The sequence below is a fragment of the Aethina tumida genome, chromosome 4 (assembly GCF_024364675.1).
Source record: "Aethina tumida isolate Nest 87 chromosome 4, icAetTumi1.1, whole genome shotgun sequence".
Classification (NCBI taxonomy): Eukaryota; Metazoa; Arthropoda; class Insecta; order Coleoptera; family Nitidulidae; genus Aethina; species Aethina tumida.
The window spans coordinates 14841768-14867613 of record NC_065438.1 but is presented as its reverse complement, the minus strand read 5'-3'; the positions used below and the strand labels follow the sequence as shown (position 1 = coordinate 14867613).

Below are 25846 nucleotides of genomic sequence, written 5' to 3'. Positions count from 1 at the left end.
ATAGTGATTTAATACATTAAAATTTGAATAAGTTGTGTAGCCAAAATATTCATAAAACTCATTTTAGCACACAAATTTTTGTGACTTGCCAAGAATCGACTATAAACAAATAAACATTACCAATATTAACTTGTTTTCCTAATTTTAGTAATCAATCTTCTTAAATATTTTAAAGATGATTATAGTTATTAAAATTCGACTATGTTCTGTAGTTGAAATATTCATAAAACACATTTGTGAAGAATCAGTTACAAACAAACAAATGAAACTAATATTGATCTGTCTTCCCAATTTTCATAATCAAATATACTTGCCAAGAATCAGCTATAAACAAGTAAATATTACTACTATTAACTTGTTTTCCTAATTTTAGCAATCAAATCTTCTTAAATATTTTAAAGATTGTGATTAAATTTATTAAAATTCGATTATGTTCTGTAGTTAACATATTCATGTAACACATTTTAGCATACATACTTCTGTATGTTGTGAAGAATCAGTTACAAACACATAAACGAAACTAATATTGATGTGTCTTCCTAATTTTCACAATCAAATATACTTAAATATTTTGAAGATAGTGATTTAATACATTAAAATATGAATAAGTTGTGTAGCCAAAATATTCATAAAACTCATTTTAGCACACAAATTTTTGTGACTTGCCAAGAATCAACTATAAACAAATAAACATTACTAATATTAACTTGTTTTCCTAATTTTAGTAATCAAATCTTATTAAATATTTTAAAGATGATTATAGTTATTAAAATTCGACTATGTTCTGTAGTTGAAATATTCATAAAACACATTTGTGAAGAATCAGTTACAAACAAATAAATGAAACTAATATTGATCTGTCTTCCCAATTTTCACAATCAATTATACTTGCCAAGAATCAGCTATAAACAAGTAAATATTACTACTATTAACTTGTTTTCCTAATTTTAGCAATCAAATCTTCTTAAATATTTTAAAGATTGTGATTAAATTTATTAAAATTCGATTATGTTCTGTAGTTAACATATTCATGTAACACATTTTAGCTACATACTTCTGTATGTTGTGAAGAATCAGTTACAAACACATAAACGAAACTAATATTGATGTGTCTTCCTAATTTTCACAATCAAATATACTTAAATATTTTGAAGATAGTGATTTAATACATTAAAATATGAATAAGTTGTGCAGCCAAAATATTCATAAAACTCATTTTAGCACACAAATTTTTGTGACTTGCCAAGAATCGACTATAAACAAATAAACATTACCAATATTAACTTGTTTTCCTAATTTTAGTAATCAATCTTCTTAAATATTTTAAAGATGATTATAGTTATTAAAATTCGACTATGTTCTGTAGTTGAAATATTCATAAAACACATTTGTGAAGAATCAGTTACAAACAAATAAATGAAACTAATATTGATCTGTCTTCCCAATTTTCACAATCAAATATACTTGCCAAGAATCAGCTATAAACAAGTAAATATTACTACTATTAACTTGTTTTCCTAATTTTAGCAATCAAATCTTCTTAAATATTTTAAAGATTGTGATTAAATTTATTAAAATTCGATTATGTTCTGTAGTTAACATATTCATGTAACACATTTTAGCATACATACTTCTGTATGTTGTGAAGAATCAGTTACAAACACATAAACGAAACTAATATTGATGTGTCTTCCTAATTTTCACAATCAAATATACTTAAATATTTTGAAGATAGTGATTTAATACATTAAAATTTGAATAAGTTGTGTAGCCAAAATATTCATAAAACTCATTTTAGCACACAAATTTTTGTGACTTGCCAAGAATCGACTATAAACAAATAAACATTACTAATATTAACTTGTTTTCCTAATTTTAGTAATCAAATCTTCTTAAATATTTTAAAGATGATTATAGTTATTAAAATTCGACTATGTTCTGTAGTTGAAATATTCATAAAACACATTTGTGAAGAATCAGTTACAAACAAATAAATGAAACTAATATTGATCTGTCTTCCCAATTTTCACAATCAAATATACTTGCCAAGAATCAGCTATAAACAAGTAAATATTACTACTATTAACTTGTTTTCCTAATTTTAGCAATCAAATCTTCTTAAATATTTTAAAGATTGTGATTAAATTTATTAAAATTCGATTATGTTCTGTAGTTAACATATTCATGTAACACACTTTAGCATACATACTTCTGTATGTTGTGAAGAATCAGTTACAAACACATAAACGAAACTAATATTGATGTGTCTTCCTAATTTTCACAATCAAATATACTTAAATATTTTGAAGATAGTGATTTAATACATTAAAATTTGAATAAGTTGTGTAGCCAAAATATTCATAAAACTCATTTTAGCACACAAATTTTTGTGACTTGCCAAGAATCGACTATAAACAAATAAACATTACTAATATTAACTTGTTTTCCTAATTTTAGTAATCAAATCTTCTTAAATATTTTAAAGATGATTATAGTTATTAAAATTCGACTATGTTCTGTAGTTGAAATATTCATAAAACACATTTGTGAAGAATCAGTTACAAACAAATAAATGAAACTAATATTGATCTGTCTTCCCAATTTTCACAATCAAATATACTTGCCAAGAATCAGCTATAAACAAGTAAATATTACTACTATTAACTTGTTTTCCTAATTTTAGCAATCAAATCTTCTTAAATATTTTAAAGATTGTGATTAAATTTATTAAAATTCGATTATGTTCTGTAGTTAACATATTCATGTAACACATTTTAGCTACATACTTCTGTATGTTGTGAAGAATCAGTTACAAACACATAAACGAAACTAATATTGATGAGTCTCCCTAATTTTCACAATCAAATATACTTAAATATTTTGAAGATAGTGATTTAATACATTAAAATATGAATAAGTTGTGTAGCCAAAATATTAATAAAACTCATTTTAGCACACAAATTTTTGTGACTTGCCAAGAATCGACTATAAACAAATAAACATTACTAATATTAACTTGTTTTCCTAATTTTAGTAATCAAATCTTCTTAAATATTTTAAAGATGATTATAGTTATTAAAATTCGACTATGTTCTGTAGTTGAAATATTCATAAAACACATTTGTGAAGAATCAGTTACAAACAAATAAATGAAACTAATATTGATCTGTCTTCCCAATTTTCACAATCAAATATACTTGCCAAGAATCAGCTATAAACAAGTAAATATTACTACTATTAATTTGTTTTCCTAATTTTAGCAATCAAATCTTCTTAAATATTTTAAAGATTGTGATTAAATTTATTAAAATTCGACTATGTTCTGTAGTTAACATATTCATGTAACACATTTTAGCATACATACTTTTGTATGTTGTGAAGAATCAGTTACAAACACATAAACGAAACTAATATTGATGTGTCTTCCTAATTTTCACAATCAAATATACTTAAATATTTTGAAGATAGTGATTTAATACATTAAAATATGAATAAGTTGTGTAGCCAAAATATTCATAAAACTCATTTTAGCACACAAATTTTTGTGACTTGCCAAGAATCAACTATAAACAAATAAACATTACTAATATTAACTTGTTTTCCTAATTTTAGCAATCAAAACTTCTTAAATATTTTAAGGATTGTGATTATATTTATTAAAATTTGACTATGTTCTGTAGTTAAAATATTCATAAAACACATTTTATCATACATACTTCTGTATGTTGTGAAGAATCAGTTACAAACAAATAAACGAAACTAATATTGATCTGTCTTCCTAATTTTCACAATCAAATGTACTTAAATATTTTGAAGATAGTGATTTAATACATTAAAATGTGAAAAAGTTGTGTAGCCAAAATATTCATAAATCTCATTTTAGCACACAAATTTTTGTGACTTGCCAAGAATCGACTATAAACAAATAAACATTACTAATATTATCTCGTTTTCCTAATTTTAGTAATCAAATCTTCTTAAATATTTTAAAGATTATGATTATATTTATTAAAATTCGACTATGTTCTGTACTTAAAATATACATAAAACAAATTTTAGCATACAAACTTCTGTATGTTTTGAAGAATCAGTTATCTGTGTTCCTAATTTTCACATTCAAATGTACTTAAATATTTTAAAGATTGTGATTTAATATATTAAAACTTGATTATGTTTTGAAACTAAAATATTCATAAAATTCATTTTAGCATAGAAATTTCTGTAGCTTCCTAAGAATCAGTTACAAACATATAAAGGAAACTAATATTGACCTGTCTTCCTAATTTTCACAATCAAATGTACTTAAATAGTTTGAAGATTGTGATTTAATATATTAAAAAGTGGGCATATTGTGTAGCTAAAATATTCATAAAACTCATTTTAGCATACAAATTTCTGTGGCTTGCCAAGATTCAGTTACAAACATATAAACGAAACTAATATTGATCTGTCTTCCTAATTTTCACAATCAAATGTACTTAAATATTTTGAAGATTGTGATTTAATTATTAAAAAGTGAGTATATTGTGTAGCTAAAACATCCATAAAACCATTTTAGCACACAAATTTCTCTAGACTATCAAGAATTAGTTAGAAAAAAATAAATATTATTAATCTTAATCTATCTTCCTAATTTTCATAATCAATCAAATCTATTTAAATATTTTAAATAGTGTGATTTAATATATTAAAATTTGATTATGTTGGTTAACTAAAATATTCATAAACTCATTTTGACAGATACATTTTTGTGGCTTACCAAGAATCAGGTATAAACAAATGTTACTAATATTAATTTGTTTTCTTATATTTATCAATCAAATCTACTTATATTTTATATTTTAAAGATTGCGATTTTATTCATAATACGCATTTTATAAGGTACATAAATTTCTGTGGTTAATTAAAATATTTATAAAACGCACTTTTGTACCCAAATGTCTGTGGTTTGTCTAGAATTAACCGCAAGCAAATAAACATAAGTATCCTGTTGCAAAAATAATGTCAAATTATTCTTATAACAACTTAAGCTACGTTAAACATTAATTCTATCGTCACATATAAAAACACAACCAACTGTCGTATTGAATTTAAAAGCACAACATAAAAACACCACATTACACATAATTTCATAGAGTGTCGATTACAATTCGATTTCTAATTAGGAAAGGTGATGCAAACGTGCATTCCAGAAACTATGAAACAAAGACCGATTCATCGGTTACTCCAGTTTGTGTTTATGAATTTCTATTGACCGTGAGGAATTTTATGACTTTACCTATGCCATGGTTATGACCTGCAACCGGCTGCTCCGCCACATAATTTATTGTTGCAGTGTTTACGTAAAAACTATTTCCTGTATAAGACTTTGGAAACACCTCACCTCAACTCGCCGTTAACGTTCCGAAGCACGCCGACATGTCAATTAATGTTTTGATGACGTGTACTTTTAATAAGTTTAAACAAATCTGTCCAATAACCACTCGAACCGAAATTCGGGCCTTTCGGCGTGCTCCTCCGTCTCTTATCGGCCCATTTAATAAAACTGTCACAACGCCCATTAATCCAACAAAAGAGACACTCGACTCATGCGACGAGGGAAGTTTTAGTACAAAAAAAAAACGGTTCAAAAGTTCATGGAGCCCATCAATATTAATATTATGTATAAAACGATAAAACTTTTATGATTTATCCCATTAGATAAAATGGATGTACGGACGGACAGATAAGACGTGAGTGAAATGAAATATGAACTTGAGTCAAGGTTCGGATATTTTTTTGGTTTTATGTGGACAAACACTCGCCCTTGTAATTGGGTGTTAATTTTATTATGGGCTTTTATTGCCCTGTGAACTGGAGCCCTGGCACTTTGTTTTACCGTGCCTGTTCAAACATCCACTCCGGTGAACTGGTTCGTTACAGATTTGGAGCGATAACCACAGGTTTGGATGATTTTTGGATTTTTTGCCAGGTAAAATTGGAGTGCAAAATAAATTATCCTAAACACACATATTTTGTGGCGACCACGTGCCTTGTGTGCACAACCGATTATTTAACAAATATTTGATTGAATGGGCAAACAAGAGGTCAATATCACAAACACATCACGGATTGTCTGGTCCCCTCATCGAACCTTTTGTAAAACACCGACACACATCGAAGATCACGACGAGAAAGTACCATTAATTAACGCCAAACTTGATGATGCTGAATCTATTTTAGTGTACTTATAATAATGTAAACAGTATCGTGATATAATGTATTGATTCGTCTTTGTTCATCATTGCCCAACATGACTTTGGACGTCACGGAGAATATCGTTATCAGTAATTAAATTCCCTAGTTTCCTTGTGGTATAAATTATTGAATCACTTATTTAAATTAAACGTCGATTAATCACGAGGCACGAAAATGGCACGTACGATTTGTTGCACTTATTAATCGTTATGGTTTTTGTGGAATGTTCCAATTAAACAGTTATGTTTACTTATGTTAAACCATAAAATATTTATACTTAAGTTTAAATTGCTTTGGAATTTTATGAAATGAAAAATTTCTGTGAAGCAATATTTCCATTTAATTGTTTTCTGACACGTTGTAAAAGAATCAATTCAGGTGTTTTCAATTTCCAGTAATAAATGTTTATGGTATATGTACATTAGTTTTCGAGCAATAAAATAAAAATTGGAATGTTCTTCCATAATTAAATCGGGTGACATATGCCACATAACTAACTGATCAAGGACTATTTCACAATAACAATAAATGTGTTATAAGTGTTTGTCGTTCATTAATTCCACACCCAAATTTTTAAAACTTTGACTACCTTTAGAAACAACAGTTTCTCTTATTTATTTACTAGGATCACCTCTAAACAGAACTAGAAGTGCAAAAATCAAATTTTTAAATATCAAAAAATAGAGGAAAGATTAAAGAATTTTTTAAGTATGTAACAGCTAAATTTGCTAAATAATATTTTCCATACGAAACTAGAAATGTAGGAATTAAAATTTCTTAAACAAATTATCATTTAAACATTATTTAATATTTGAGAATTTAAGACCTCTGTAACTTTTTTATTTATACATCGATTTTAATAAAATATACCTCAAAATATAGATAATAAAAAACTTTATGTATGCTATTGAAGTTATTTTCTATGTTACACCTCAGAAACCCACAATTTATAAATGATAAAAATTAACTGAACCTTATTAAATGGAAGAAATAACTTCTTCATTGAATTTAACTCAGTTCCAAATTAAAAATCAATTTTTTCTTGTAAAATGGAATAAAATACATCATTTTTTAATGTCAAAATTTATAGCAAAATTGACTAAGGTAAGTTTTAAGTTTGTCACAGCCCAATTTACTAAATCATGTCTTGCAAACAAAAACTAGAAGTGTAAGAATCAAAATTTAGTTTTAAGACATTAATTTCTTAAACTAATTATTATTAAAACTTTATTGAATATTTGAGAAGAATTAATTCAAAACCAAATATAGATGAAAGAAGAACTCTTCAGGAGCTATTTAAGATGGGAACATCGCTGTAACTTGTTTAAATATGCCTCGATTTTAATAAAATATAACTCAAAATATAGATAATAAAAAACTTTATGTATACTATTGAAGTCATTTTCTATGTCACACCTCAGAGGCCCACAATTTATAAATGATAAAAATTAACTGGACCTTATTAAATGGGAGAAATAAGTTCTTGATTGAATTTAGTACAGTTCCAAATTAAAAATCAAATTTTCCTTGTAAAGAGGAATAAAATACATCATTTTTAATATAAAAATTTAGAGAAATCTTAACTAAGGTAAGTTTTAAGTGTGTTAGTAGTTAAACACATTAATTTCTTAAACTAATTAAACAAATCATTCATCATAACATTTAATTTAATATTTGAGAAGAACTAATTCAAAACCAGACACGTCCATATATCATAGATGAAAGAAGAACTTTTCCAGGAGCTATTTAAGATGAGAACACTCCTGTAACTTATTTAGTTAATCACTGATTCCAATGAAATATATCTCAAATGATAGATAATAAAAAACTTTATGTATGCCAATGAACTTGTTTTCTTTATCACTCTTCAGAAGTCCACAATTTAAAAATGATGAAAATTAACTGGTCCTTATTAAATGGAATAAATAAGTTCTTGATTGAATTTAGCACAGTTTCAAATTAAAAATCAAATTTTCCTTGTAAAGGGGAATAAAATACATCATTTTTTGATGTCAAAATTTAGAGAAAACTTGACTAAGATAAGTTTTAAGTGTGTCACTGCCCAATTTACTAAATCATCTCTTCCAAACAAAACTAGAAGTATAAGAATCAAAATTTAGTTTTTAGACATTAATTTCTTAAACTAATTAAACAAATCATTCATCATAACATTTAATTTAATATTTGAGAAGAACTAATTCAAAACCAGACACGTCCATATATCATAGTTGAAAGAAGAACTTTTCCAGGAGCTGTTTAAGATGGGAACACTCCTGTAACTTATTTAGTTAATTGATTTTAATGAAATATATCTCAAAAGATAGATAATAAGAGTTTATGTATGCCATTGAAATTGTTTTCTTTATCACTCATCAGAAGTCCGCAATTTCAAAATGATGAAAATTAACTGGGCCTTATTAAATGGAAGAAATAAGTTCTTGATTGAATTTAGCACAGTTCCAAATTAAAAATCAAATTTTCCTTGTAAAGGGGAATAAAACACATCATTTTTTAATGTTAAAATTTAGAGAAAACTCGACTAAGATAAGTTTTAAGTGTGTCACAGCCCAATTTACTAAATCATCTCTTCCAAACAAAACTAGAAGTATAAGAATCAAAATTTAGTTTTTAGACATTAATTTCATAAACTAATTAAACAAATCATTCATCATAACATTTAATTTAATATTTGAGAAGAACTAATTCAAAACCAGACATGTCTATATATCATAGATGAAAGAAGAACTTTTCCAGGAGCTATTTAAGATGGGAACACTCCTGTAACTTATTTAGTTAATCATTGATTCTAATGAAATATATCTCAAACATCAGATAATAAAAGACTTTATGTATGCCATTGAACTTGTTTTCTTTATCACTCTTCCGAAGTCCGTAATTTAAAAATGATGAAAATTAACTGGACCTTATTAAATGGAATAAATAAGTTCTTAATTGAATTTAGCACAGTTTCAAATTAAAAATCAAATTTATCTTGTAAAGGGGAATAAAATACATCATTTTTTAATGTCAAAATTTAGAGAAAACTTGACTAAGATAAGTTTTAAGTGTGTCACTGCCCAATTTAGTAAATCATCTCTTCCAAACAAAACTAGAAATATAAGAATCAAAATTTAGTTTTTAGACATTAATTTCTTAAACTAATTAAACAAATCATTCATCATAACATTTAATTTAATATTTGAGAAGAACTAATTCAAAACCAGACACGTCCATATATCATAGATGAAAGAAGAACTTTTCCAGAAGCTGTTTAAGATGGGAACACTCCTGTAACTTATTTAGTTAATTGATTTTTATGAAATATATCTCAAAAGATAGATAATAAGAGTTTATGTATGCCATTGAAATTGTTTTCTTTATCACTCTTCAGAAGTCCGTAATTTAAAAATGATGAAAATTAACTGGACCTTATTAAATGGAAGAAATAAGTTCTTGATTGAATTTAGCACAGTTCCAAATTAAAAATCAAATTTTCCTTGTAAAGGGGAATAAAACACATCATTTTTTAATGTTAAAATTTAGAGAAAACTCGACTAAGATAAGTTTTAAGTGTGTCACAGCCCAATTTACTAAATCATCTCTTTGACACAAAACTAGAAGTATAAGAATCAAAATTTAGTTTTTAGACATTAATTTTATAAACTAATTAAACAAATCATTTATCATAATATTTAATTTAATATTTGAGAAGAACTAATTCAAAACCAGACACGTCCATATATCATAGATGAAAGAAGAACTTTTCCAGGAGCTATTTAAGATGGGAATACTCCTGTAACTTATTTAGTTAATCATTGATTCTAATGAAATATATCTCAAACATCAGATAATAAAAGACTTTATGTATACCATTGAACTTGTTTTCTTTATCACTCTTCAGAAGTCCGTAATTTAAAAATGATGAAAATTAACTGGACCTTATTAAATGGAATAAATAAGTTCTTAATTGAATTTAGCACAGTTTCAAATTAAAAATCAAATTTATCTTGTAAAGGGGAATAAAATACATCATTTTTTAATGTCAAAATTTAGAGAAAACTTGACTAAGATAAGTTTTAAGTGTGTCACAGCCCAATTTACTAAATCATCTCTTTGAAACAAAACTAGAAGTATAAGAATCAAAATTTAGTTTTTAGACATTAATTTCTTAAACTAATTAAACAAATCATTCATCATAACATTTAATTTAATATTTGAGAAGAACTAATTCAAAACCAGACACGTCCATATATCTTAGATGAAAGAAGAACTTTTCCAGAAGCTGTTTAAGATGGGAACACTCCTGTAACTTATTTAGTTAATTGATTTTAATGAAATATATCTCAAAAGATAGATAATAAAAGACTTTATGTATGCCATTGAAATTGTTTTCTTTACCACTCTTTAGAAGTTCATATTTAAAAATGATGAAAGTTATCTGAAGCTTTTTAAAATGGAAGAAATAACTTTTTCATTGAATTTAGCACAGTGGCAAAATAAAAACTCATTTTTTTTGGGTTGGAATTAAATTATTCTGATATATTTGTTCCAGCTTTAACCTGTTTGGTTGTAGATCAAAGTAGAGGTGTTCCCTGTTCTCTCAGAACGATTATTACCACATCAAAAGCTAGACATTAGAACAACAACTAGTGAAGATCAGATCATCAAACCACACACATCTTATCATAATGTTCAACACAGACATAACACGATAGCACAACTCCTACTAGGAAAATGTGCATCCATGACGTAGAGCGGAGTCCCGTGCCATAATCGTCGATAAGCAAAAGATGATTTCGCTGAGTAGGTAAACCTGTGGGCACGTGTCGCCGGCTATTTAAAAACACAACACGCACAGAAAAAAAAGATAACAGTTGCAACCGCAACACCTCCACACTAGATCTTATGAATGAAAATTATCAAACGGTTATAAACTTGAGCTGATAACTACAGAATGCACCAAAATAACAAAGGTGATAACGTATCACACAATTATCGCTATTATTATGACGAAGTATATACATTTTTATCAACGAAAGTTGATAATAGAACCATGAATTCGCTATTGCTTAAGGAAGGGGGCGATAATGCAATCTTTACCCGTATCTTCCAGTTCCCGTTCTGTTTTCTAGGTGTGCACCACGCTCCAAGGATTAACCCCGGAACCATCCGAGGAAAAATTGCGAAATTGCGACTAGTGATTTTTGGGGGGCAAGTGGCAGTGAACGTGGCAAGAGTGAGGTCGGAACTGGCCAGAAATGCGGAAGATCTGGCTGAGGGTTATGGAAAGTTTGGGTGTTTACGGCACATCGTGTCATTGGTGGTTTCATCATCATGAAATATATTGACAAGATCCTTTGTTTGCCCATTATCGTCAATCATAATTTACATTCATTGTTTAAACATGGAGTTAAACGACTCTTCATATTGGTAAGTTGTTAAAGACGCGAGGGACAGAGGCAGAATGGTATTTGTTTTGTGTGCTGGTGGGAGTAACAAAAATAATTATATTTATGAGTAAATTTTTGTGTGACCTTGAATTCAGCCATTGTCACCATCATCATCACTATCATTCTTCAAAATTCATTCGTATTAAAAAAATATAGAAAATTTACTTTTAAATCGTTATTCTCTGGATTCGTTAGAAAGGAACAATTATTTTAAAAACAAACTTTTATATTAAATATTTTTTATTTGTATGTCTATAATAATATTACTTTTAGAGATTTTGAGTCATCGAAATAATTACTCCATATTAAAGAATTTATGAATTTTTAAATTAAAATGACAAATTATAAATTAAGTTTTAACGTTTAGTAGTTAACTAAAACAAACGTTTATATTTCTTATTATTTTAACAGATTTATAATTCTCAAAATTAAAGAATTGAAATTAATGAATTTAAAAAAAAAAATGATTAAATATTATATTATAGAAAAAAAATCTTGTTGGAAAAAAATAATGTACTTATTTTTATTTTATTTATTTTTGAAATTAAAATATATTTCTTTTATAAATAATGATAAATGACAAACAAAAAACATTTTAAAACTAAATTTTATTTTTTATTTATTTTTGTAATTAAATTATATTTATTTCTTTTATTATTTTTATATATTTGTGGTTAACAAAATTAAACATTGTATATTAAAAAATTAGATTGCAGAAAAATTATGTCCAAAATTGTCTAAAACATATTTTTATATTTTTATCATTTTATAACTGTCAAAATCAAGAAATTTAAATTAAAAAATTAAATTAAAGAATTAATTAAATTACATTAAATATGATAAATTATAGACAAAAAAATATTTTTAAATATTAAAAACTAAATTTTATTTCATTAATATATATTAATATGTAATTAAAATATATTTCTTTTATTATAAAAATAATTTTTGTGGTTGTCAAAATTAAACAATTTATATTAAAAAAATTATATAAATAAATTAATAAATTAATTATTTCTAAATTTTTAAAATTTTCTAAAACATATTTTTATATATATTTTTTTATTTTAATAGACTTTTAGTAACTGTTAAAATTAAAAAACTTAAATTAAAAATTAAAAAAATGAGAGTAAATATGAAAAACAAAAAACATTTTTTACTTTTAAATACTAAATTTTATTTTGTTTATTTTTGTAATTAAAATATATATTTCTTTTATTATTTTTATATATTTATAGTCAACAAAATTAAACAGTTTATATTAAAAAGAAAATAATTGTTTTAAGATTTTCAAAATTATCTAAAACGTATTTTTATATTATTTTAATAAACTTATAATTGTTAAAATTATAAATAAAATAAAAAAATTAAATTAAACACATTTTTAACTGTCAAAATTAAGACATTTAAATTAAAGAATTAAAAAAAAAATTAGATTAAATACCATAAATTATAGACAAAAAATATTTTTAATTTTAAAAAATATATATTTATTTTTGTAATTAAAATATATTTTTTTTATTATTTTTATATATTTGTAGTTATCAATATTAAACAATTTATATTAAAAAAAATATATTTTTTAAGATTTTCAAAATTATCTAAAATTTATTTTTATTATTATTTCATTATTTTAATAAACTTATAATTGTTAAAATTATAAATAAAATAAATAAAAAAATTAAATTAAATAGATTAAATTTAATAGATTTTTAACTGTTAAAATTAAGAAATTTAAATTACAGAATATAAAAATTAGGTTAAATACGATAAATTATAGACAAAAATATATTTTTAAATTTTAAAAAAATATATTTATTTTTGTAATTGAAATATATTTTTTTATAATTTTTATATATTTGTAGTTATCAATATTAAACAATTTATATTAAAAAAAAAATAAATCTTTTAAGATTTTCAAAATTATCTAAAACGTATTTTTATATTATTTTATTATTAACTTATAATTGTTAAAATCAAAAAAAATTAAATTAAAGTATTTAAAAAAATAAACAAAATATGATAAATTATAGAAAAAAAAATATTTTTAAATCTTAAAATTTTTTATTATTTTATTATTTTCAAACATTTATTGTCAAAATTAAACTATTTATATTATTATTATTTTTTTTTTTAATTTTCAAAATTATCTAAAACATATTCTTATATTTAATAGATATATAAATGTAAAAATTAAGTAATTTAAATTAAACAATTAACAAGATTCTACTAAATATGATAAAGAATTTTTTTATATTTCAATATAATTTTATTATTTTCATACAATATTAAAGAATTATGGAAAATTTTCATTTTTCAATATTTAATTTTAATTTATATGAAGTATTTTTAAAATAAAACATATTTTAATACTTTTTATTATTTTTATATTTATAAATTTCTAAAATTTGAATTAATAAATTTTTTAATTAAAAAATTTTCGATTAAACATGAAAAATAATCGACAAAATTATCAATTTTAACTTTTAAATATTTACTTTTATATTAATTTTTTTGTTTATTAGAAAATAATTTTGAAAATTCTAAATATATTAATAAAAACTTTTTTACACATTTTAATATTTAAATTAGTAAAATATGGATTACAAAAATAGTTCGACAAATACTTTTATTCCTTCTAAAATTTATGATAAAAAGTTTTATTTCCAGTCTTGGATTAACATGACTATTCAATGTATGTTAAAATTTGTCCAAGACCTGAACATCCAAACAAACACACAATTTTATCCGTCCACCAAAAACCGCATACTTTGCTTGTATGTCCCCGGATTAAAACGGCCTAGTTCAGACCTCGGGCAAACACGGATTACGCGTGTCTCCACCATTAGAATGCAGGTGTTTAAATAGAAGCAATCTACGTGTAAACACGGGACGAATCAGAAATTATCGTGACATCAACACGAAATCGTAACAAAAATTACCAACGACAAACACACATATGTGCATACAGCTCTCCACTTCTCGGACGGAAGTCGAAGCCGAACCACTTCCTCCAAATGGACTGATGCAAATAATACGTAGGCGATCCGTCGACACGTGTTAAAATATTTAATCCACTGCGAAAGAGGAAAATAAAAAACACGATCGACTCGATCCGACGTGAATAGTAAAATTTCGCTGTTTAATTTGCCATTGTTCTATTGATTGTATTTCGATTTTTATTGCTTTTACACCAACAAAGAATACATTGTTACAACGCGATTTTTCTTATCGTGGATTTCCAACTGCAAAACTGTATTTAAAATTTTTTTTTCGGCATCCACTCGCGGTCGATGGTGGTTTTGTTCTGTTATTATTATTATTATTATGGAACAATAAACCGTCTATTTCTCCAAGAATGTAACATTTGTAATTGCCAAGCAAAGGAATAAATATTCCTATAATTATAGCGACATGACAAATACGTTCCAAGGTTAATAACATACGTTAGCGCATTTACACGAGTTTTGAGGCGAATTGTAATAATTTAAATAAAAATATTTGGTAGGTTCCATGCATATTTATACGTGGATTTAAAAACAATGAGGTCAGTACGGTACTTAAAGCACCAAATCAAAAAGTCAAATTTCAGAGACAGGAATAAATATTTTATTTTGTCAGGTGGATTTATTTACAAAGAAAATTCAAAGCTTCTTACAAATTTGCTCAATGCTATGCTCAATGGAATTTCTTTTTTCAATAATTTCAGGTTGTAAATGTTAAATATCTGGAAACTAATAAATCAAATATTTGTACTTTTAATGCTATAAGAATTATTGAGACTGAGAAAATTTATAAATATTAAGGACCTCCAAAAACAAAAGGCAACTTACAAATTCTCCATTGAGTTTAATTTAATTGAATTGGTATATTTTTTTCAAAGATCTCTTATCAAAAATATTAAAATTCTGGAAATCAATAATCCAAAAATTTCTCTCAAACTTCTATTTATGGCACTAAGAAGAACTAGGAAAAATAATGGGGAAATTTATAAATATTAAGGACTTCCAAAAACAAGAGGCAACTTACAAACCCTCCATTGAGTTTAATTTAATTGAATTGGTATATTTTTTTCAAAGATTTCTTATCGAAAATATTAAAATTCTGGAAATCAATAACCTAAACATTTCTCTTAAACTTCTATTTATGGAACTAAGAAGAACTAGGAAAAATAATGGGGAAATTTATAAATATTAAGGACTTCCAAAAACAAGAGGCAACTTACAAACCCTTCACTGAGTTTAATTTAATTGAATAGGTATATTTTTTTTCAAAGATTTCTTGTCAAAAATATTAAAGTTCTGGAAATCAATAACCCAAACATTTCTCTTAAACTTCTATTTATGGCACTAAGAAGAACTAGGACAAATAATGGGGAAATTTATAAATATTAAGGACTTCCAAAAACAAGAGGCAACTTACAAACCCTTCACTGAGTTTAATTTAATTGAATAGGTATATTTTTTTCAAAGATTTCTTGTCAAAAATATTAAAGTTCTGGAAATCAATAACCCAAACATTTCTCTTAAACTTTTATTTATGGCACTAAGAAGAACTAGGATGAATAATGGGAAAATTTATAAATATTAAGGTCTTCCAAAAACAACAGGCAACATACAAACTCTCCATTGAGTTTAATTTAATTGAATTGGTATACTTTTCTCAAAGATTTCTTGTCAAAAATATTAAAATTCTGGAAATCAATAACCCAAATATTTCTCTTAAACTTCTATTTATGGCACAAAGAAGAACTAGAAAAAATATTGGGAAAATTTATAAATATTAAGGACTTCCAAAAATAAGAGGCAACTTACAAACCCTCCATTGAGTTTAATTTAATTGAATTGGTATATTTTTTTCAAAGATTTCTTGTCAAAAATATTAAAATTCTGGAAATCAATAACCCAAACATTTCTCTTAAACTTCTATTTATGGAACTAAGAAGAACTAGGAAAAATAATGGGGAAATTTATAAATATTAAGGACTTCCAAAAACAAGAGGCAACTTACAAACCCTCCATTGAGTTTAATTTAATTGAATTGGTATATTTTTTTCAAAGATTTCTTGACAAAAATATTAAAATTCTGGAAATCAATAACCCAAATATTTCTCTTAAACTTCTACTTATGGCACTAACAAGAACTAGGAAAAATACTGGAGAAATTTATAAATATTAAGGACTTCCAAAAACAAGAGGCAACTTACAAACCCTCCATTGAGTTTACTTAAATTGAAAGTAATTAAATTGGTTTCTTTTTTTTTCAAAGAATTTTTGTTACAAAATATTCAAAAAGTAGGATACTTCTTGGAAACTGTTAATTATGTTCTGGAAGATAATAAATCAAACGTTTATCTTTATACAATTTGGAAAAATATTAAGTCAGTATCAATATCAAATATTAACATGCTAATAAACTTTTTAAATTGTATAGAAATGTGTATGAATTAATGTTTGTACTAGCTTAACGTAATTAGTGGCTCGTAACTACTAATGACCATTAAACTCTTAAGTTTGACGTGGTTCGGGTATATTTATTTTTGCTTATCAGTTAACTTTTCCAAAATAAAAGCAACAATTAAATGAACCACAACGAAATTGTGAAACGTTTCCAGTTGTAACTTGTGCGCGTGTTCCATCAATTTTTAATTGATGCCACTGGAAAAACCAGAACCAGAACATTGCCAATATTAGCATCAAAAAAAAAAATTTGGGTGAATCAACTATGATGAACGACGTTATTATTAGTGCGACGTTGTGTCGGCACAATAAAATGGAAAGCGATTTCTTTGTACATAACGTCAACGGAAACCGTGTGTTCGTGTAAATAAATGTTGTAAATAACCATAAATACTGAACAAACCACGGGACGCGGTGGTATAATTCTCACATACTCACACACGGACGCCAAGTACAATACCCGGACCGAAGGCACTGATAAACTACAAATTCATAAGATTGTTCGGATTTCTTTGCGATTTTACGTTTTCAATTCACGACGTGTTTTTTTTATAATGTCATGACGAAACCGCGTAATGTAAATGTGAATCGTTAGAATTTTTCTACGATTTTCAATGCTAAAACTAAGTTGTACGTGACTAATGTTATTTGTGTGCCGCGTTAATTGTGTGCATTTTTTGTGTTTTTAGCTAAATTAATTTAACGAAACGATTAAACTTGGCTTAAAAAAATAATAAATTCTTGACTCTTGAATATATTTATTTCTTTTTAAATTTTAGACATTTTTTTAAGTTAATTAGTTAATTTTTGTGCCAAAATCAATAAGAAATTAAGATTTATACCCCCTTGAAATCTTTAATGATAAAATCCATCAAATATTTAACCTTCTTTCTAAATTTAATAATAATAATAACCTGAGTAATCTAATTTATTTGTAGATATTACTTATGTAAGCAGATTATTTTATAACTTTTCAATTTAAAACTAATTACATGATAAATTTAAATAAATTTTTCCCTGTATTTATTTACAAAATTATTTTAATCAATGTGTTGAAAGATTATAAGTAATTAAAAATCTAAAATTTTCTGTTTAACCAATTTTAATTTCTTATCTAAATTAAAAATTAATAAAAAAATTATATTTACTTTTATGTGTGTTAATTAAAAAATATGAATTAATTCTTAAAATACTTTTTAAAAATTTTTATAAATTTCAATTTACTTGAAAAATGATTTTAATAACAAACAGATTAAATAATTTTTACAGTTCAGTGAAAAATATTGGTATTCAAAAAATATTAATTTACTTTTTTATAAAAATATCTAGATTTATTTTCAAAAATCTAAAATGTATTATTTTAAAAAATTTATTTGATTTTCAAATTTAGAAATTTGTTTTGATGAAATTTATATTTATCATATTTATTAAATTAAGTCAAAATTGTCAGTTAATTTTACAAATATTTTGAATTTTCTATTCACGAACTAATATGAACAATAATTGGTGGTTTTAGATAGAAATTTGCCTTAACTACATTTTTTTTTAAATAGAAATTCTTAGTGAAGTTTATAATTTTTATATATATATATATATATATATATATATATATAACAAAAGTTTTGAAAATTCTGTTTATGAATTAAATAATTGTAATAATAATTTTATTTGGTGGTTTTAGAAAGGAATTTGTTTTGAATACATTTCTTTTTACAAAAATATTTATTCAAAAATTCTTGTAATTGTTTACAATTTTCATTTTTACAAAATTTATATATATATATATATATATATATATATATATATACATACATATACATACATATTGAAAATTTCTTTTATAAATTTCATATTACTTGAAAAAGAACTTTAACAACAAGAAAATGAAATATTTTTTACAGTTCATTAAGAATATTAATTGACATTCTATAAAAAATAACTTGTTTTTTTGTATAAAAAATATATTTACATTAAAATTATTTTAATTAATTTGATTAATATTTGTGAATCAATGTTTTTATTAAAGTTTATAACATTTTATATTTAACTTATATTAATTTTTTAATTCAATTATTTAATAATATTGAATTAATTTGTAATGTTCTAATTGATTATATTTATATTGTATGGAATTTCTTCTAAGTTTCTAGCACAGTTAATCTTTCCAAAAGAAAGATTTATTGTTCTGAACATAATTAATTTTATAAACTTCAATTTCAAGCAAAAATAGCTTTAACAAAAAACTTTTTTTACAGTTCATTGAAAAATATTATTAGAGAGAAGTTTAATTTGTTTTTTTATCAGTAAAAAGAAAAAAAATAATTAACTTTCTATAACAAACAACTAGTTTTTTAAAAAATATATACTTATATTAGGATTTTCTAGATTTTTTAACAAGTTCAGTTAAAATTTTAAATAATTGTTTATTTGTTTAGATAAATATTGTTTATTTTATTGAAAATTTCATGTCTAAAATGCCTAAGAATAATGTTATAATTAAGTGAATCAATTTATTTATTATTTTTAATAAAAGTTCAAAAATTTTTGATTTAATTTGTTTTAATTTCTTATCTAAATTAAAAATGATATATAAATAAATTTATATTTATTTTTATTTATTTATTTTTTAAATTTATTTTTAAAATGCTATTTGAATATTCTCATATTTCTTAGAATTATTTTGAAATAATATTTTTAAAAAGTATTACTAAACCTTATTATTATCGATAAATATTGTTTATTTTTATATAAAGAGATAATTATTTATTACTATAATTTTTAATTTACTTAAAAAATTGTTTTAAAAGACTTTCCAGCACTAAGAAATTTTTATTATTTATTTCTGACGATAAACATTGTGTATTTTTTATGCAAACATAAAAATTATTTTTATAATTTAATTATATGTTGTTTTAACAACAATTGAGTCAAACATTTTTACAGTTTATTGAAAGTTTTTCAAAATGTCTAATTTAGCTTTTTTATCAGTAAGAAATAAAAAATAACTGACTTAATATGAAAAATAACTGAGTATTTTTAGCTTCTTAATTATTTTTTTCATTTTGAACTTACTCACTCTTGTTTTTCAACTGATTAAAAATTTAAAATGACCACTATAAAATAATATAATGAAAAGATAAAAACATCATTTTCAATGAAATATATTTATATTATACGAAATTTCGACTTATATTGCAGTAGCTACCTAATGTTTCTCTCCAAGTTGAGTGATTGACATCTTCAGAGGTTATTGGTAATTAACCTCTAGCTTATGAAGATGTCAAGCACTCGAGTTGTTTTAAACATCTTATAATTAGAAATGTCAATGAAAGCTTATAAAAATATACAACACAAACATTTACATTTTAAACTATCCTAGTTAGATAGAAATATATCATTAAAACAACCCAGATTTACTTATTACTTCTTGTTTCCAATGACGAATTTTAAAATATTTAAGCCTAACTTTTAACATATTACTGTAACTATAGAATACAATTTCCGTTCTGCTTCAAAATTAATGAGCCTAGATAAAAGTTCTTATCGAAATGCTGAACTCGTTAGTTACTTAATTAATGTATTAATAAATTGACGACCACTCTCTCTTATCATGCCCTGTTTAAGGTCATAATACCTTTTATATTACAAAACCTACAAAAAAACCAGCTCCAAATAATAATAATAATAATAATAATAAATGTCCAACATTTTATCAGCATCTCTGCTGACTGAAAAAGTCATGTTTTTTTATATACACATATAAAAAAAATAAATAATAAAATTCTTTTGACCCCGTTATCGCTATTCAAAGTTTATAATTGATGAATTGCATTATTGTAAGTAAATTCAATAAACTTAACTTAAAATAATTAATTATACACATGGTTATTTATGTCGAGATTCGCGAGGCGATAGCCAATAAAATACGTATATATAAAAAAATGATAAATGATTTTGTTTTCACAAGAGACATCATCTGACCTCTGTAGCTTCGATGTTTATATTATAATTTTTTTATTGTTATTAATGTATAAATTAATGTAACCGAAGATAAACACACTTTTGCAACGGTTGCAAAATCCACCCTTCCCAAAGACGAAAACAACTTAATTCGGTCTGGAGACGTCGCATTCGCCATTTTTGACAACCACGGTCAAAAATTCTGCTGTCCGTAATGGGGAACGGTGATGGCGTTCCGTCTGTATCGTCCCACGAACAAAGAACGTTTACGTTACGCCGTCTGTTTTCGAAACGCCATTAAATATAAATAAATTAACGAGCGAGAGCAAATATTGAAACGGAGAGGCAGTAAAATAAACGAATTTCTAGCGTTAATTGTCATCGGAGAGACTGATCTTTTAACCTTTACCCAGACTTGGGCTCCTTATCAATACGCTTGTAGCATTTTCATAAAGTAAATAATACCAATATGTTGAATTTTTATAAATAACCAATGTGTGCTTGTATGTTACATAGAAACAGTCCAATGATGTTGCCTCAAGATCTATTAAACGTGATTTTGTTTAACAATTTTGTGTTTCGCTGATAACGTTATTAATAACAAACTTATACAGGGTGAAATGTCAAATAAATATTCAACTGGAACGTTTACTTAATTATTGGGTTTCTAGTAAGGAAATTGAACGGTTTTATGGTTTAATGTTAAAGTATTTTTTTTTGTTTAGTTTCTGTATTAATAAAAAACTTAAGCTAGTAAAGTTGTTAAATCATAATATTTGATTTGTAATAAAACAATATGTGTAATTTATTACGCCAGTAATTCTAAGAACTGAACATGACTAATAAACAATATATTTTTTCAATATTAATTGATTGTAAAAATGTGTTTTTAAATTTGATTACAATTATTTAACTGAACAAGAAATTAATTAACATTAATTAAGCATTTATTTTCAAAACTCAGTAAATAAGTCTGTTTTTATACAGAAAAACGGTAAAAATGTTCAGTGTATGTAAAATCTGATTGATGTTAAATATTCATTTGTAGATAAATATGCTAATTGTAAAAGGTCTTCCTCTTGTAGTTCAGAAAAAATGTACAAGTTTATTGTGACAGCTCAATAAAAGGTCAAACTATTTTAAATAAAATGTGTTTTTACTATATAACTTTATCTTTGTTAATACATAGTTGGAATTAAATAAAATAAATAATCGATTAACCACTAAACAATCTAAAGATAATTTATGTAGTTATAATAATATAGTATATTTCTCTTGTTAATAAACATATTTTGGAAATAACACATAAAAAACATACCTTGCCATATTTGTTCAAAAAATAAATTGAATATTTTATTTGTTATATTTATAAATATGGAAAATTTAAATTTTAATCTAAATTTTAGAATTAATATTTTTTCTAAAAATAGGCATATCAAAAACAATTTTTTTAATACAATATTATGTAATTTGCCATTTCAAATATTGTTCATATTAATTCATATAAATAAATTTCAAAATATTTCCTAAAATTATCAAAAAACTGTGACTAAGCTTACATATCATAAATTTCTTAATTAGTATTTTTTCAACAAATAAACATATTAATAATAAATTTCTTTCTGAAACCACCAACATAATAAAGTTAATTAGTTTGTTATTATGATTTTTATATAATTACCCTAATTGTAAATTATTTCTTAAAATTACCTGAAAACTGAATTTTTTAATGAATATTTTGGTAAAAAGAGATATATTCAAAACAAATTCCGTTCTAAAACCATCAACATAATAAAATTATTTATCATTATAATTATTAATTCATAAAATTTATAAATTACCTGAAAACTCTTACTAAATTTAATAAATACATGTATGAAAACTTACATGAAAAAATTATTCAGTTTATTATTATAATCACTATTTAAATATACTAATTTTAACTTATTTCAAAAAATTAGCTGAAAATTGTTACAAAGCTATGTAAATATAAAAATTATAAACTTCAACAAGAATTTCTAAATGGCTATTTTTTAAAAAAGAAATATAGTTAAGGCAAATTTTTATCTAAAATCACAAATTATTGTTCATATTAATTAGTGAATAGAAAATTCAAAATATTTGTTAAATTACCTGAAAATTCTGACTTAATTTAATAAATATGATAATTATAAATTTCGTCATAAATTTTGAATTAGTATATTTTCTACAAATAAACATTTTGAAACAAATTTCTTTCTGAAACCACCAACATAAAAAATTATTTAGTTTGTCATTATAATTACATTAATTGTAAATTATTTCTTAAATTCTTTTCTTTGCTGAAAACTCTGACTAAATTTTGTTAAAATGAGAATTGTAAACATCAACAACATTTCTGAATGAATATTTTTTTAAAAAAGAGATATATTCAAAACAAATTCCTTTCAAAAAGCACCAATATAATAAAATCATTTAATTTATCCTTAATTAAAATTATTGTTCATATTAATTCCTGGGCAGAAACTTATTTATTTAATATTTGTTAAATTTACATGAAAGCCCTTACTTAATTTAGTAAACATGAAAACTGTAAATTTCAGCATCAATTTCTGAATTATTAATTTTCTACATATATAAAGAAATATGGAAAACAAATTTCTTTCTGAAACCATCAATATGAAATGAATATGAATATGAATATGAAATTATTTATTTATTTATTATAATTATTATTTAGTTACATCAATTGTAAATTATTTTTTCTAATTAGCTGAAAATTTATACTAAATTTTGTAAATATGAAAATTATAAACTTCAACAAGAATTTCTAAATAACTATTTTTTCTAAATTTCTATAAGAAATTGTTCATATTAATTAATGGATAGAACATTCAAACTATTTGTTAAAGTACCTGAAAATTCTGACTTAATTTAATAAATATGATAACCATAAATTTCATAATAAATTTTGAATTAGTATTTTTTCTACAAATAGATTTTGAAAAAAAAATTCCTTCTGAAACCATCAATATAATAAAATTATTTAGTTTATTTATTATAATTATTATTTAGTTACATTAATTGTAAATTATTTTTTCTAATTAGCTGAAAAATTGTACTAAATTTTGTAAATATGAAAATTATAAACTTCAACAAGAATTTCTAAATATCTATTTTTTCTAAAATACTCTAAGAAATTGTTCATATTAATTAATGGATAGAAAATTCAAAATATTTGTTAAATTACCTGAAAATTCTGACTTAATTTAATAAATATGATTATATATTTCATAATAAATTTTGAATTAGTATTTTTTCTACGAATAGACATTTTGAAAAACAAATTTCTTTCTGAAACATAACATAACATAATAAAGTTATTTGTTTGTGAATATAATTATTGTTTGTATTAATTAAAGGACAAATTTCAAAATATTTTTAAAACTCTAACTAAATAAATTATGTATGAAAATTTCAAATTTCATCATAAATATCTGATTTACTTGATTTAAAACAAGAATATTTTAGAATCCACCAACAAAATAAAATGATTCTCTAAAAATTCAAACTCTTTTGGATTAAAGTTAACTACTAAAAAGTTTTAACGAAGTTAAAAGGTAAATTCACCAATTTAATTGAAAATATTGATTTAGCACTAAAATAAAATTAATTTTATTTTCTGCACATGTTAAAATATGTTAAGTAGAAACTTTTATTTATTAAGTTGTTAAGAATTAAGATTATCTCATGCAAAATTCAACAAAGATAAGTCAAATAAATCAGATAAACCTCGAACGCGTCACACCAGCCCAAGAACACTTCCAGTGTTCTTGGCCAAGTACCACCAACAGAAACCGCAATCGTCGAGGTCGCAAAACCGATTCCGAGGAAAATCGCCGTTTCCCGCCCGTTCGAAATTCGAAAATCACCAAAGCAACACGCCAAAACGAAAATGGTGACGTGTCCAAACGCCGCCGCCAACAGTTCAAGTACTGGTTTAGCAGGAAAAAATCGTTTCACGCGACTCGTCACCGCCACGCGAAAAATCCAAATGCTCCGGAGTTTAAAAAAAAAAAACAAACGAAACCCAGGCAACCGACAATAAAATAATCTATGTATATAAAATTTTATCGGACTTACCGTATGCTCGCTGATAATCAGGTTTTGTAGACATATCGTTATCAACACACACCACTATCAACTAGCGTAATGCTGAATCGAAAATGTTCAACAGTATGTAAGTGAGCCGTACGCAGAGCACAACCGAGCTTTTGACCGAGCGAACTTCTGTCTACGGCACCATTGCGGCGGAAAGGGGGGAGTCCACGGAGTACTTCGCCACGGTAGTGGGGACGAGTACGCCTTATTTTATTTGTGACTTGTATTTTTTCGGACACACATATTATGTGAGTGCATGTTTATATATGTGGACATCACTTTTGATTTTTCGACAGGGGCCGTCGCAAGATGGCTGCTGCACATTCGACCGATAGTTCTGAATGGTACCGCCGCATACACGCCTTTTGTTTTTTGTTTTACTTTTGTTAATCTGCCCGTATCTGCTTCTAGTCTAATTTATCGGTAGTTATTAAGATATATAAGTACTGATTTTCGTCATTTCAGTACGTATTAATTATCGCTTTGATTACTTAGTTGATAGTTCAATTCAGTAGTATTTTAGATTAACATATGTTAGAAATACTCTTCAGTGAAGTATAGCAATTATTTACTATGGTATCATAATATGACACATGTATT

General features: G+C 24.4%; 1 protein-coding gene across 3 annotated transcripts in view; it reads right to left on the bottom strand.

Annotated features, from left to right (window-relative positions):
* LOC109600482 (transcription factor GATA-4) overlaps positions 1-25388 on the bottom strand; it is a 72770-nt gene extending 47382 nt beyond the window's left edge. For all 3 annotated transcript variants that reach the window (XM_049965802.1, XM_049965803.1, XM_049965804.1), the window contains exon 1: positions 25229-25388. In XM_049965802.1, coding sequence (XP_049821759.1) covers positions 25229-25262 — 34 coding nt within the window. In that variant the 5' untranslated portion in view covers positions 25263-25388. The remainder of the gene's footprint in view (positions 1-25228) is intronic.
* Positions 25389-25846: the final 458 nt, after the last annotated feature.